The following is a 15,973-nucleotide window of genomic DNA, read 5'->3' as shown; positions in this document are numbered from 1 at the left end:
CAAAACAACTCCTTATTGAAAAGGATGTAAAAATATTAGAAAAACTAATAATGTCTGTCTTAGAGAGATTATATTTGTGATGGAAGACAGTATATTCTTGTTTGGAAGAAGAGGCTCTAAGTTGTAACCTCTGCACAATTAACCCTTTGAGTGCCATGCATAATTTGAAATTTGGATCAACATGAGAAAGAATTATATCAATATATAACCTGAGGTACAAAAAAAAAAAAAAGAGAACAAAACATAAAATACGAATTATTCCATTGTTATTTACATTTATAGCCATCAAAAAAAGAGTCGCTGGGAGCAACGCTGGCACTTTTGGGAAAATTTATCAGCATCGCTCACAGTGATGTTGGCACTCAAAGGGTTAATCTGTGAAGCTCCTGGGGATGTGACCTTCCATCTTCCTTACTTGAATTTTCCCAACCATGAATCAGCAATGGCTGCTCCCAGGATGGGAGTGAAATAACAGAGGCTGCTGAAGGCATGGTATACAGATGTGGAGGTATCTTCATTCCAGTGCAGGAAATACAGGAAATACAGTGTCAGCACAGCTGAGGTGAAAAAAGGGAGGCGAAATAAGACAGGTGCATTAAATTGACTTATGGAAGAGAAGTATATTTGTGGGTTTTTTTAAAGTATATTTTATTGATTATGCTATTATAGTAATCCCAATTTTTCTCCCTTTGCCTCCCTCCACCTGGTACCTCCCTTCCATCCAGGAATCCCCCCACACCCCTTAGTTAACGTATACAGATTCTTTGGATTCTCCATTTCCTATACTGTTTTTAACATCCCCTTGTTTATTTTGTACCTTCCAATTATGCTTCTTAACCCCTGTACCTTTTCCCCCATTCAGCCCCAACATCCTCCCAGCTAATAACCCTCCAAATGATCTCCATATCTATGACTTTGTTCCCGTTCTAGTTGTTTGCTTAGTTTGTTTTTGTTTTTGTTTTTTAGATTCGGTTGTTGATAGTTGTGAAGTTGTTACCTTTTTAATGTTCATAGTTTTGTCTACTTTTTCTTAAATATGTCCCTTTAACACTTCATGTAATAGTGGCTTGATGTTAATGAAGTCCTTTAGCTTTACTTTGTCTGGGAAGCCCTTTATCTGCCCTTCCATTCTAAATGATAGCTTTGCTGGATAGAGTAATCTTGGTTGTATGTTCTTGCTTTTCATCACCTTGAATACTTCTTGCCAGTCCCCCCTTCTTGCCTGCAATGTTTCTTTTGAGAAATCAGCTGATAGTCTTATGGGAACTCCTTTGTAAGTAACTCTCTTCTTTTCTTTTGCTGCTTTTAAGATTATCTCTTTATCTTTAACCTTTGGCATTCTAATTATGATGTATCTCGATGTGGTCCTCCTTGGGTCTAGCTTGTTTGGGACTCTCTGAGCTTCCTGGGCTTGTATGTCTATTTCTTTTGCTAAATTATGCAAGTTTTCTTTCTATTTTCAAATAAGTTTTCAATTTCTTGCTTTTCTTCTTCTCCTTCTAGCATGCATATGATTTGAATGTTGATACTTTTGGAGATGTCCCAGAGTCTTCTTATTCTCTCCTCATTTTTTTTTTTTTTTGAATTCTTGTTTCTTCATTTTCTGTATTGGCTATTTATTTCTTCCTTATGTTCCAATTCATTGATTTGAACCCCGACTTTCTTCCCTTTATTATTGGTTTCCTGTGGATTATCCTTTATTTCACCTAGTGTAGCCTTCATTTATTCCTTTACACGTTTGCCACACTCAGTCATTTCTCTGAGCATCATTATCACCAGTGTTTTGAACTCTGCTTCTGATAGGTTGGTGTTGTGTGAGGGTAACCATAGTCAGGATACTTGCCTCCACATGCATGTCTTTTTATTTGCCTAGGTCACCCTTATCTAAGAGAATTCTTTCTATGTAAGCATTTCACAGCTAAGACTGGCTGGATGCCACCTTTGTTAACTTCATGTATATATACAGGCCACTACTATTCAAGCAGCACAGATGATTTTGGCTCCCATGGCTCTCTAAGTCCTTGCCCACCACTTCAGGATAAGACTAAAGACAGATGATCTCTTCTCGCTCACCACCATGAGAATTGAAAGGCAGATCCTGTTTTTCCTGTCCTCACCTGCAGGAGTGAGATAAAACTGGTATGAATGCCCTCTCCAACGCTCCACTGTCATTTTCCAGTCTCACCAAATCCAAAGCAAACCTCACTGGAGTTGAGCTCCTGTGCTGATACCATTAGCTATCTCCATTTCACTTAGTTCTTCTTCTGGAGTTTTGATCTGTTCTTTCATTTGGGCCACATTTCTTTATTTCCTCAAGTTGGCAGACCCACTGTGTTTGTTTTTATGTATTAGGTAGAGCTGCTTTGACTCCCTGTTTGGGTGCACCTGTTACATTGTAAGGAAGAGATTTAGGTATTTGTCAGTGTGGGGTGACCTGTTTCACTGCCTTGTGGCTGTATGTGGGGGAGGGGTCAGAGAGGGAACAATGCTGCTTGCCCCATTTCCAGTCACTTCACCTGCTTCCCATATGCAACTGGCACCCCTGTAGCTGTTGCCCTGGTGATAGTTCCCAGAGTGGGTGTGTTTGTGTACATTCTAGGACCATGAGAGTTCTCTAAATGGGTTCTCCTGAGAGATGGTCAGTTTCTTCCACCACCCTAACTCCCACTGGTTTTCATAGCTAGAAGCTATGAGGCTTTATTTTCCTGGTGCTGGAATCCTGGACTGCACAGTCTGGCCTGTGGCTGCAATTGCTCCCCAAGGGTCCCTCCTGGCTTTTATCCAGCACACATGAGTGTGGGAACGCCCACTTGTTCTGCTGGCTGCTGCCTCTGCCTTGCTGCTGCTGCTGCCACCTTGCTGCTGCGACACCATGTCCTCTCCACCCTGGCTGCACACCTCTGGCCCCTCCTACCCATCAGGATGAATATTTCTTCTTAAATTCTTGGTTGTCAGACTTCTACACAATTCAATTTTCTGGCAGTTCTGATTGTTTTTAGTTTTGAGATTGGTTGTGATCCCTCTTATGGTTGTGCAAGAAGGAGAAGCGTCTCTGCCTATGCCTCCATCTTAGCCAGATCTGGATTTTTCTTTATTTCACTTAGGGTAAGCTTCATTTCCTCCCTTATGCTTTTGCCATATTTAATGAGACCGCTGAGCATTCTGATTACCAGCATTTTGAACTCTGCATCTGATAGGTTAGTTATCTCTACTTCACTTAGCTCTTTTTCTGGGGTTCTGTTCTGTTCCTTCATTTGGGCCATATTTCTTTGTCTCCTCAATTTGGCTGCTTCCTTGTGTTTGTTTCTGTGTACTAAGTAGAGCCACTTTGACTCCCTATCTTCGCACAATTATTAAGTTGTATGGAACAGAGCCTTGGGTAATCACCAGGGCAGGGAAACCTGCCTCTCCGCTTTGTGGCCCCATGTGTGGGGGAAGGGTTGGAGAGGGGACAATGTCATTGCTGCCTGACTTCTGGAGGCCTGCCTGGCACTGGCCCCATGCCCAGTCACTTCACTCACTTCCTGTATACGACTGGTGCTCCTCCAGCTGCTGCCCTGGTGGTGGTTCCTGGAGCGGGTGGACCTACATATATTATGGGCCCATGCAGTCCCTTTAAACAGACTCTTTTGAACAGCTGGCAGTTTATTCTTCTGCCCCAACCCCCTCTTGGTTTTACAGCCAGAAGTTATGAGGCTTTATTTTTCCCAGCACTGGAACCCTGGGCTGCGCTCTCTCTCCTGGGGCTGGGATCTCTCACTCACAAGGTATGCCTCCCTGATTTTTACCCACCACATGTGAATGTGGGACCACCTGTTCTGCCAGCCATCACCACCACACCCCATCCTCTCCTGCTCCAGCTTTCTGTCTCCACCCATCCTACCTGTCTGGATGAACATAGCTTCTTTAAATCCTTGGTTGTCAGACTTTCATACAGTTCAATTTTCTAGCAGTTTTGGGTGATTTTTGTTTTGAGGTTAGTTGTGATCCTTCTTATAGTTGTGCAGGATGGTGAAGTGTCTACCTGTGCCTCCATCTTGACCAGAAGGGAAGAGAAGTACATTTGATCTCCGGTTTTTGATGGTGATATTGACCTTCAACACTCCTTTCAGTGAAGTGACTGAGGAGCAACTGCCAGACAGTAGAAGCAGGGCCCATGGGAGTTGTGAATGGAGTGACGCTTATTGTGCAACTGCGATATTCTTCCCTTCAGTCTATGTGCACACATAGCATCATTTAGGCCAACCATAAATACAACGTGGTGCTTCTAATATCCTTTCCTTCTTCTCAGCAACAATACAGTTTCTAAAACTGAGGAACAGATAGGAAGACTGGAACTCAGATGGTGAATGTTTTCCAGTTTATATTCTCACAGGCTCTGTTCTGGTTTCTATTAGGCCTTTCTATTCTTGCCCTGTATCAGTTACTAGGGGAAATCCTATGTGGCATTTATTGTAAGTCCTGGCCAAAGAAAAGGACCAATTTGGATGAAGAAAGAGTGGATAAAGGAAATAAATGCATACAAGGCCAGACATTACAAATATGGGGTGAGGGTGAGTAGAGAAAAGTAAGACTTTGAGACACAACATTACCTTTCATTCCATAATAGGAAAAGCGCTCACAGAATTCATTCACCACAATGAAGACAATGCTCAGTGGATAGTTGGAACCACAGATTTTCTATGAGGCAGAAAAGACAATGGTTCAGGCATAAGCTTCCCATTTAAACCACTATATTGTTCCATGGCAGAAAAATTCATTTATTTTAAGTCACCATGATAGGGAATGTGAAGCAATGGTGACTATTCTTCATGAATCAGCTATTATCTACTAAAACTGCTTGCATTGCTGATTTAGAAGCAATAGAAGCTATTCTGAATGTGACTTGTTCCACATTCATTTAACATGGAACTGTTCAGACATTCCTTGATCCTAGACACAAGACCTGATTATCTTCCCACAACTACTAACTGAAAAGCCTGAGGCTCTGGGTGGATTAGTCATCACTTATTTCTAGAAACAGAATGAAGAGGTGACCTATTTATAGAGCACTTGATATCCAAGGAGTTACATTTAGATGCTTAGCTTCACTGTGCAAACTGACCTCCTTGTCCCCACCTGCCCTGTTTGCTACACTGGGAGGAATCCTGGCAATATGATGGCTTCCCACTCAGAGGCTGTTGGAGCCAGGCTCTGAACCCAACATAGATAGCTAAAGGTAAGCTGATTGATCACCTTGACCTTAGGCAGAGTTCTTAAATCATGTATAATTAAATGTCCATTCATCCTATGAAGAAATTTGATAATATTTTTGTAATCCTATTGGATATTAAAAGGACTATGTTATTTCATGTACTATGTCAGTCAGAATATAAGGAATGTCATCTTTTATTTCAAATCCTTACCCATTATTATAGCCCAACAAATATAAGGGGGAGATAAAGATACATGTTCTTGTGAGAGTCAAATCTTATGAGATTTTTACTGCCTCTTATTTCATAAGAAATTTATGCATCTTTGTAAGCAGTCTTAGGTTGTATGGTACCAGAAGATCTATAACAAAATAAATAAATAGATAAAGCAACTAATTAATTTTTTCATTGTTTTACCCATATGGATAGATATAAGCAACACTCCTAAATATTAATATATGTTAATGTATGACAATAACTTGCTTGAAAGACACAATGAATTGGCTTCTTACCTTCCCAGCTCACAGTTTGATAATTTCATAAGCTGAAGTTTTGTTAACACTCTTCACTATCTATAACATTGCCACTGGCTGGCTTAATGTACTGACCCTGGCCATGCCACTACACCTGTCTTTATGCCTCAGTTCTGTTATTCCAAAGAAATGAGAATACTACCACCTCTTGGCCCATATTAAAAACCCAGTAAATATAGGCTATTACGTAGCCTCTCCATTACAGGATTTTGATGTGAGGATTTCATGAGATAGTGAATTTGGAAGTGTTTAAACAAGTATATAATGCAAAATATTACTGTTACTTATTTGTTTCTCTAGCCTGTCTCCCACTGTAAGCTGGGGCACATAGTAACAGATACTGGATCTATTTTAAAACTTTTCTTGATGTACAGCCTAAGTCTCTGCACACAGGGGGACCTAAGGGTTGAGTTTTTATATTGATAAAGAAAGAACAATCACACACAGTTCTCCAGACAAGAGTGCTTGCCAAGTTTCCCTGGACTTCCAAATTGCTTTTTTTCTCCCTTCGCCCCAGATAAATTCAGAATATACACACAATGAAACACAGCAAAATCCTGAATCTCAGATGAAGAACTTTGACTACCTCTTCCTGCTGTTTACTCTCCTAAGTAAAGGAAACCTCTGTTTGTAGTTGGTTTTCATGTTAATTCTAACTCCAAGAAAGAATAGTTTTAATATGCTAATACAGTTCAGCCTGAAGCTCCAAGAGGCCAAGGAAGAGAGGCCAAAAGAGCAAGTCTGTCCCCGTAGAGGCATAAATGAATCTGGCGACTCACCGGAGGTGGTTTCTTTGGAAGGCTGGGAGGTTGAGGTGGTACCTCTTCAGTGGAGACAGGTGAAAAAAAAGTTTCCTTGGGCTCATTTTTCTGGAAGGGATTCATAGCTGGCTTCTTACTCTCTCTCTCTCTCTCCAAGCATTTGGCTTCGGTAACCACTCAGGACAGCTGCCAGCCTACTGTGAAAAGGGGGACTGGGAGGGGAGAGGGGGTGGCTTCAGCAGCTAGGTTTAACCCTGTGGGTATGTTGGCTTCAGCAACTGCCTGACCCAGAGCAAAGCACAACTCTATAGGAAAAGAAAGGGTTGGGTCTCAGAGACTAGTTCATTCAAAGAATAGTTATGTAAAAGCTAAAGCTGGAGAAGTGAGAGCAACACATTACAAGATGGGAAAGACAATGCTGGAGAATAGCAAAAGAATGCAAAATGGTTAAGAATACAATTCCTCAAGCACAGATTTAAACATTGATTTTGAGGATAACAATAGCTGACATTTAGCAAAAGTAGGTTTATAGCTGCTTCTATGAAAATAATACAATAATAATATAAAAAATAAACTGTTCTGTGTACTCACAACTGCAAACCTGCCTTTGCCCCACCCTGTATATATTATCTACCCATCTATTCTGATTCATGTAACTTTGCTTATTTTATTGAAAGAAATGTCCCAAGAGGTTGAGTAATTTGTCCAAAGTCATGTGGCCAGTATGTGGCAGAACTGGAATTGCACCATGACAGATAAAGATTGGTATTAGTAAACTGATATGCGTTGGAGAGGAAAAGTAAACACAAAATTGAATTTGAAGAGGTAAAAAGATGTTGAGCCCTCGCAGCATTTCTCAGTCGGTTAGACTGTTGTTCAGTGAACTGAGAGGTTGCTGGTTCGATTCTCAGTCAGAGCACGTGCCTAGGTTGCGGGTTCATCCCTGGTTGGGGTGCATATGGGACACAACTGGTCAATGTTTGTCTCACATTGTTGTTTCTTTCTCTCTCTTTTAGATCAATCAATTAAAAAAATTCAAAACAACAAAAGATGTTGATTTTTCATTTTCAACATAGTCAAGTTCATATAGAAATATCCTATAAGCAATTAAAGACATGGGGATAAGAAAATGAGAGAAAGGGTTGGTGTTGTACATTTGGGAATCATTCTTGTCCTTTGCTAAATTCATTCCCAGTGTTTTCATCACTTCGAGATGAATCCATCATTTCATTAATAAAATTTAATTTGAGCAAAAATTATAAAGAAGGTACTACTGCAAATATCATTTTCCTTATTTTTTAAAATGGGATGGACTCCCAAATACTCCAGAATATATTTAGTTCTTACCAGAGGAACAAGAAGAATGGGCATGATGATTAAGAGAGAATTTTATACAGTATCATTTTTGCTAAGAGTAGGATGCCCTTCTAGTTTTCAATCTATAGAAAAAGGAAAAGAATGGTCAGAGAGCTATAAGAAAAATGAGTAAACCAACAAGAAGGTCAGGAAATGGAAGAGAGAATTATGTATCTGAGACTATGAGAACCGATGACTTAGAGCTTGCAAAATTTTAAATTACCCTTTTAAGTAATTTATTAACAAAACCAGAAAAAGTCTGACTTTTCTTCCACAAACTACTTCAGACTTTGACCACATCTTCCTGGTTTCTTTTACACTCATCCCCCGTCTGATAAACCTTTACCTAAAAAGTCTAGCTTCATTTCTGACTGTGGAACTAATAATTAAGCTATAGTTATTCTTTCTGGATGCAAAACAAGTGAAATTACTAGTCAACCACTAGAGGTACAGATGCCTTGAAGGTTTAATTATGTCAGTGGCTCCCCGTGCTCTAGCCTTGCACCTCTAGAATAGCATTTGATTTACCAGAACAGATGAAATAGCATTTGTATGCAATGCACCAATTCATTTGTGCTTAGAGGTACCAAAAATACCAAACTTTAGAGAACTGACATTGGTTTTCTGATGCTCCTTTGTGCAGATTAAATTCTTCTTTTGATTATAGCAATATAATGCTAGTATTCATAGAATCAAATAATATCAGAGCCCTTGCTGGTGTGGCTCAGTGGCTTGAGCACTGGCCTGTGAACTGAAAGGTCAGCAGTTCAATTCCTAGTCAGGGCATATGCATGGGTTGTGGGCCAGGTCACCATTTGGGGGCCAACTAATTGACATCTTTCTCTCACATCAATAATTTTCTCCCTCCCTTCCCCTTTCTCTAAAAATAAATAAAATATTTTAAAAATTATATCAGAGATCGAAGAAATCTTAATCTTGTCCTATGTAAATTAAATATCTCTGATAATGTGTCATTTATGTTAATTTATATATGTATTTGTATACACACAGACACAGATTTACAGGTCTTTCCCTTGATAATTCATCTAACAACCTGTTTTTTAATTAAATTTATTGGGGTAACATCGGTTAATAACATTACCTAAATTTCAGGTGTACAACTTTTTAATACAATATCTGTATGACCTATTGTCTTCACCATAGGAAGTCTGGTCTCTTTCTGTCACCTTATATTTGACCTCCCTTAGCTTCCTCATCCTTCCTCAGCCCCCTTCTCCTCTGGCAACAACCGTTTTGTTGTCTATGAGTTTTTTTGTTTCGTTAGTTCATTTATTGCTTTTTGTTATAGCCACATGAGTGAAATAAGAGTCTTGTCCTTTTCCATCTTATTTCACTTAGTATAATAGTCACAATATCCATCCATCTTGTCGTAAATGGCAGTAATTCATCTTTTTCATAGCTAAGTACTATTCCAGTGTCTATATGTACATCATCTCCAAGTTGTGGCTATTGTAAACAATGCTGCAGTGAACACAGGGGTACATATAACTTTGCAAATATGTGTTTTCAAATTTTTTCAGGTAGATACCCAGAAGTGGGATTTCTGGGTTATATGGTAGTTCTATTCTTAATTTTTTGAGGAACCTCCATAATGTTTTCCATAAGGGCTACACCAATTTACATTCTCACCAGCAGTGTATGAGGGTTCTCTTTTCTCTTCTCCAACACTTATTTTTGACTTTTTGATAAATCATTTTAACAGGTGTGAGTTTATATTTCAGTGGTTTTGATTTGCATTTCCCTTATAATTAGTGATAATGAGCATCTTTTCATATATATGTTGGCCATCTGTTATGTCTTCTTGGGAAAAATATCTATTCAGGTCCTCTGCCCATTTTTTAAATTGGATTGTTCGTGTGTGTGTGTGTGTGTGTGTGTTTCTGAGTTGCATGAGTTCTTCATATATTTTGGATATTAGCCTCTTATTAGAGGTATCATTTGCAAACATCTTCTCTCATTTGGTTGGTTGCCTTTTTGCTTTACTGATGGTTTCTTTTGCTGTGCAGAGACTTTTTAGTTTGATGTAGTCCCATTTGTTTCTTTTTGCTTTTACTTCCCTATCTTTATGGTCAATAACACAAAAATTCATCTGAGACCAAAGTCTGTAAGTTTAGTGTCTATGTTTTCTTCTATGCATCTTATCGTTTCAGGTCTCATATATAAGTCTTTAATTCACTATGAGTCCATTTTTGTGTATGGTATCAGATGACAGTCTAGTTTCATCCTTTTGCATGTGGCTTCCCAGTTTTCCCAACACCATTTATTGAAGAGACTTTCCTTTCTCCATGTATATTCTTGGCTCCTTTGTTGAAAATTAGTTGCCATATATGTGTGTGTTTATTTCTGGGAACTCAATTCTATTCCATAGATCTGCTTACCTTTTTTTTTTCCTGCTATCATACTGTTTTGATTATTATAGATTTATAGTATAGTTTGAAGTCAGGGACTGTGATAGCTCCATCTTTAAGAGCTTGTGTATTTTTTATTTTTTAATCCTCACGTGAGGACATTTTCTCATTGCTTTAGAGAAAGAAGAAGGGAGAGAAAGGAAAATTGACTGGTTGCCTTCTCATAGTACCCCCACTGGGGATTGAACCCACAACCTAGTTGTGTGCCTTGATGGGGAATCAAACCCATGACGCTTGAGTCCATGGGATAGATTGAGCACAAACTCTTCAGAGACAAAAAAAAAGATAATAAAAATGGAAATATCTAAAATATCAGTGATAAGATTAAACATTTGTGTTCTCACTGCTTGAAAGCAGAGTGATATTTTACAGTCATATATAGAAAGAATACTGATGTTCTAAAATGGTAGATATTGTACTAATATAGTCAGAGAGAAAAGGCAAATAAGGAATTAAAAGAGAACATATATTTAACAGGTTTTTGAATATAAAATCAGCACTCAAAAATAAATTGTATTTAAATTCAGCAAAAGCAAACAGAAAGGGAGATTTAAAAAATATTATCAGCTATAATAGCTATAAAAATACCTGGAGTAAATCTTATGAAAGATGTTCAAGACCTCAACACTAAACACTGTAAAATATTACTTAAAGAAATTTAAAAAGATATAAATAAATGGAGAGACCTACCATGATCATAATTTGGAAGGTTCATCTTATAAGCATGTAAATATTCCCCAAATCAACCTATTATTTCAACACAAAATCTCAACAGGTTTTGTGAGTGTAGCAAATGACAAGTTGATTTTTAATATTTGAACTGCTTTATAGTTAATAAATGACAGTTATGATTCTCATGTAAGTATTGATGAATAAAATAGAAATAAAGTGAAGACACAGATCAGCTAAGAGTATGTCAGAGAAAGTAAGAAAGAAGAAAGTAGAAGAGATTGAAACCAAAATTTAAGGATTAAAAAGAAAACTTACAGAAGTCTCTTTGGTAAGAGGTGAAATTGAATAATTTTTTGTCCATAATTGTCAAAACTTGAAAGCAATCAAGATGCCTTCAGTAGGTAAGTGAATAAATAAATGGTGGTATATGAAGACTATGTAACATTATTTAGTGCTAAAAAGAAATTAACAATTAAGCTATGAAAAAGGCATGGAGGAAACTTAAGTGCATATTGCTAAATGAAAAAAGTCAATTTGAGAAGACTGCATATTATATAATTCAAACTATCTGACATGCTGAAAAAGGCAAAAGTAAGGAGACAGTGAAAAAAATCAGTGGTGTAAAAGTAGGTGGGGAGGGAGGAACAAGCAGTGCAACTATTCTGTATGAAATTATTTAGTAGACACATGTCATTATACATTTGTCAAAACCTATAGAATATACAACACAAAGAGTGACTCTAATATAAACTATAGACTGTGGTTAAAGATGTGTCAGTGTAGGTTCATTAACTGTAAAAAATATATCACTCTGGTCAGATGTTTCCAGTAAGGGAGGTTGTACATGAGTGGGAACAGGAAGTATATGAGAATTTGTTGACTTTCTGCTCAATTTTGTTGTGAAACTAAAACTGCTCTAAAAAAATAAAGTTTATTAATTAAAAAAGCTTGCTACTGGTTGGTGCTTTTCAACTATAATCTAATATTTATTTTTTATCCAAATTAAAAAATATTAGAAATGTAAATATTACCTTTACAACACTTAACTGTTTAGTTTTCTTTCAAAAGTAAAAGAATATGATGAAAATATTATGAGATAATAGTTATTTTATTTAAACAATTATTTAGCTTCACCTTACCCTAAATTATAGCTTAATTTTGTCAAGAATTAATGTATTCTCAACAAAAATTTAAGAAATATGAGATAGAAAAGGCTCAGAGACATAATTAAAATCATAGTTTATTATAAATCCATAGTTTTGACATTTCACAGAGACAGTGATGTAGTAAAACAGAGCACTGAACTTGAACATTAGAATACCTACCTGATCTGCACCTGTTAACGAACAATATATGGGCATTTTACTAACCTCTGAGTCTCTTTTCTCATTTTTAAAACTTCAAAAAAAAATTAAGTTTAAATGAAAACACATGAAAATGCTGGTACTCATAAAAGGCAAAAAATGTAAAATCAACTGAAAATTCTGAATCAAATTTAATTTATTTTATCATTTAAAGTTAAGGTACATTTACCTTAGTCTTAGAAATTTTTATTCTTAATATAAAAGAGATTATTACATGTCTTGTAAATTTTATATTTATAGCTGAATGTTTCTTCAGTCATCAGTGTCACTTCCTGATTCACTCAGCTGCAAATCACTTCCTAAAATAAAAAATAGCAAAACTGTAGTAATTAAATATTTAATATTATCATATTTAATATATTTATTTTTGGATAACATAAATATTATACAAAAAGTAATCCCAAGCAATAATGTTTAGGTAATATTTTTGTCATTAATAATCTGATTGCTGATCCTATAATTTAGTCACTTCATTAGTAATTCAAATAATCAATACTACCTGCAAAGAAAACATACACCATCAATCTTCAGCATAGTTTTAGTAGATGATACTATTATGTCACATAATAACATGATCCTTGTTTCTATACCACTGATATAATAACATCAGGAAATGAGAGAAAATGTGGTTTAGAAGATCATGTTATATCATTTTGATCTGTTGTCAAAATCATTACATAGTGTTTCTTAAGTCATTGTTGATTCCTTTTGTAATTCGTCCATGTGATTATGGTCATGAAACTTATATTCCAGTGAGGGAAATAGACAGTAAACAAAAAAACAAATATATACTATAATGCTAAGTGGGTATAAATACTATGAAAAAATAAAGATGGGTAAGGAGAGAGTGGTGAGAAGTGCTATTTTAGATAAGGTAGTTGGGAAGGCCTCCTTAACAGGTGACATTTGAATGAAAATCCAAATATAAAAATAAAGTCATGAAAATATGGAGAGGAATAACTGTCCAGGCTCAGAGAACAGCACATACAAATGCCCCAAGGCAGAAGCATGCTTGTTATGTTCTCTGACTGAAAGAAGGTCACTGTGGCTGGAGTGAAATGAATGAGGAAGAGAATGATAAGAAGTGAGGTCAGAAAGATATTTAGAAGACCTTGGTTTCTAGATCATGGCAAAACATATGAATTTTGTTTGAAATGGGAATTAATTAGAAAATGTTAGGCAGGCAACTGAATTGGACACTACTATATATCAGTGAATAAACTATAATGGTGTGGAAGAAACATGGAATCAGGGAGAGAATTTAGAATTGGTTGAAGTTTCTCACGTAAGAAATAATAATGGCTTTGACTCGGGTGGTTCAGGTGGGCAGATTTATAATATACTTTGAAGGTAGAGCTTACACAACTACCAAAAGCACTGGATTCATGGGGCATGAGAGAAAACGAAAAGTAACTAATGACCCCCAAAGTTTCTGGTCTGAACAACTGAGTAAATGATTGTATCATTTACTGAGATGAGAAACATCAGAGGAACAAGACTGTGTGAGAAAAATCACAAGTTCAATTTTTGACATGGTACATTTGAGATGCCTAGTAAATATTTAAATACATGTGGTATAGGCAATTGGATATACAAGTTGGAGCTCAAGGTAGAGGCTAGAGCTGGAAATAAAGATTGGAAAGTCTTTGATTGAAGGGGTTTATTTGAAGCTATGGGATTGGACAAAATCATTTGGGTAGTAAGTTAAAAATATTTTTATATTTTTAACTCTTCCACAATCAGCAAAAGGTGGCATATTTTGAAGAATTTAAAAGGAGTAGTTTTTAGGCAATATATAAATTGTTGTAAGATATCCTATCCATTACCTGAACTCCAGAACTGATTACATCATTTGATAAAGAAATCTGCTAAAGCTTCTTTTGTAAATCTTGTTCCCATGACCATTTTATCATTTTCAAAACTAAAATTCCAACTTATACAACTACTTAATAGTGTAAGAATATTAAACTTGATATGATGCCTGTAATATGAGTTTCTCAAGTGACACAAACCCAAACATCCTGAGTTCTACTTTTCTTACTAGACTTCTTGCTATAGAGGTTATATCCATAGTATTACTATGTTGTTAAAGTGTTCAGCTTTGAAGAGATGAGATTAGCCTTTGAATGAGATGCTTAGTACATTTTGATTGTTTTCAATAAAAATGGTAATTATGACTTGGAAAAGAGGGAGTTTACTCATAGCAAATGCATTCAGACACCTAAACCAATGATTTTCAATGAGATCAATACTGCCCCCTGGGAGATGTTACAGTAATTTATGTGAGTGGTTGCTTATCCAGATGATTTGTGGATTGCTAGTTGCACTTAGTTGGAGGGGATTTTAGAGAAGCTAAATGTCTTGCAATGCTGGGGCCAGTCTTGTACAATGATCATCTCTTCCACATTCTGTAAAACTTGAAAGTCCAGTGGGATATTCATGTACTTGGAAGGCCTGTTTATACAATAACTTGCATTTTTATAAACTAAAAGTATTCTTTTGCATAGATTTAAAATTCATGTAAATGTACAAGAATGTAACTATCATGTAAACTGAAAGAACACTTTACTTTGTTTTTCTCAGACCCATACAAAGATTTTCTGTTTTTAATCGTTTGGAAAAACATATTAGTGATCTCAATTCAGCTCATTTTATTGGGTCAGCAATATAGCACCTCAATACTTGTCTATATATGTAAGCCTATGAATATATATAGTTCCAGCCCTTATATTAATGTTAAATAAAAATTATTGACAATAGGAATTTAATGTTGTCTTGCTCTCTTAATTCCAAACTTATTCATTAAAAGTAAGTACAAACATATGGCTACTTCATTATGTCTTCTGGTAGAACCACACCTGAATATTTTTACAGAGTGGATATATAGGGGTGGGCATATGTAGGTTTAAAGTTGCAAGTATGCAAAACGCAGTTTATTCTTGTACTATTATTTATTATTGTATTCGTTGTTTGTATTACAACTGTAAACCTACTTTTGCCCAGCCCTGTATATTAGTTTACTGTAAATTATTTTTATTTTGTCTTAATATTATATTAAATTACTTTCAAAGATGTGTATATCTAAGCTATAATATTCATTTTAAAACAGTAAGGGGGACTGAAAGACATGTGTTATAAAAGAGAGTATAAGGACTTGGAAAAGACAGTTGTTTACAAGCAAGGCTGAATGGCAGGTGTGTGGCTCAGCTTCTGTGCCCTGAAGGGCAGATTGAAAGTCACCCTAAAGGTTCCTTGTGTAAGTTCCAACAAAGCAGACTTAGAGGTCATATGTGATCATTTGCTGCTCTTGTTGTGTTTATGCAAAGGAACAGGATAAATTAAAAGTGGACTTAATGCAGTCCCTTTAATGACAAGGAGGGTAATGTTAAGGAGAAAAATCTCGATTCAAGGAAAATCACAATGCTCAGTGGTAGACTATAAAGTAGTGCAGCTAACTGTCTTCAAAGTTTATTTTCATTTAAAATTTGTTTTCATTTGAAAGTCAAACTAGGTCTTTGACATCATCAAGATGCTTAATTTACAGGCAAGAAGAATGTCAAGACTTCCTGCCAAGAAGAGGCCTAGACAGACACACTACATCTCTCTCCACAACCAAGAAGGAATACAACTACCGCAAAACTAGAGACAACTAGAAATTCCAGAAAA

General features: G+C 36.4%; 2 protein-coding genes across 5 annotated transcripts in view; both read right to left on the bottom strand.

Annotated features, from left to right (window-relative positions):
• Nucleotides 1-6,695, bottom strand: part of SLC15A2 (solute carrier family 15 member 2) — a 41,844-nt gene extending 35,149 nt beyond the window's left edge. For 2 of the 4 annotated variants that reach the window (XM_090277216.1, XM_090277225.1), the window contains exons 1-3: nucleotides 6,505-6,695; nucleotides 4,593-4,680; nucleotides 416-557 (exon numbers count right to left, since the gene is read on the bottom strand). In XM_090277216.1, the coding sequence (XP_090133342.1) occupies nucleotides 416-557; nucleotides 4,593-4,680; nucleotides 6,505-6,609 (335 nt within the window). In that variant the 5' untranslated portion in view covers nucleotides 6,610-6,695. Of the gene's footprint in view, nucleotides 1-415; nucleotides 558-4,592; nucleotides 4,681-6,504 lie in introns of those variants that run through there. The other 2 variants (XM_090277244.1, XM_090277234.1) reach the window with 2 other exon arrangements.
• Nucleotides 6,696-12,170: 5,475 nt separating this feature from the next.
• Nucleotides 12,171-15,973, bottom strand: part of EAF2 (ELL associated factor 2) — a 63,361-nt gene continuing 59,558 nt past the window's right edge. Inside the window, exon 7 of the mRNA XM_090277284.1 lies at nucleotides 12,171-12,606. Within this exon, the coding sequence (XP_090133410.1) occupies nucleotides 12,560-12,606 (47 nt within the window). The 3' untranslated portion in view covers nucleotides 12,171-12,559. The remainder of the gene's footprint in view (nucleotides 12,607-15,973) is intronic.

This window comes from Furipterus horrens, unplaced genomic scaffold (genome assembly GCF_987537825.1).
Source record: "Furipterus horrens unplaced genomic scaffold, mFurHor1.1.pri manual_scaffold_1, whole genome shotgun sequence".
Classification (NCBI taxonomy): domain Eukaryota; kingdom Metazoa; phylum Chordata; class Mammalia; order Chiroptera; family Furipteridae; genus Furipterus; species Furipterus horrens.
Note: the sequence above shows the minus strand (reverse complement) of the source record. Positions and strands in the feature narration are given on the sequence as shown.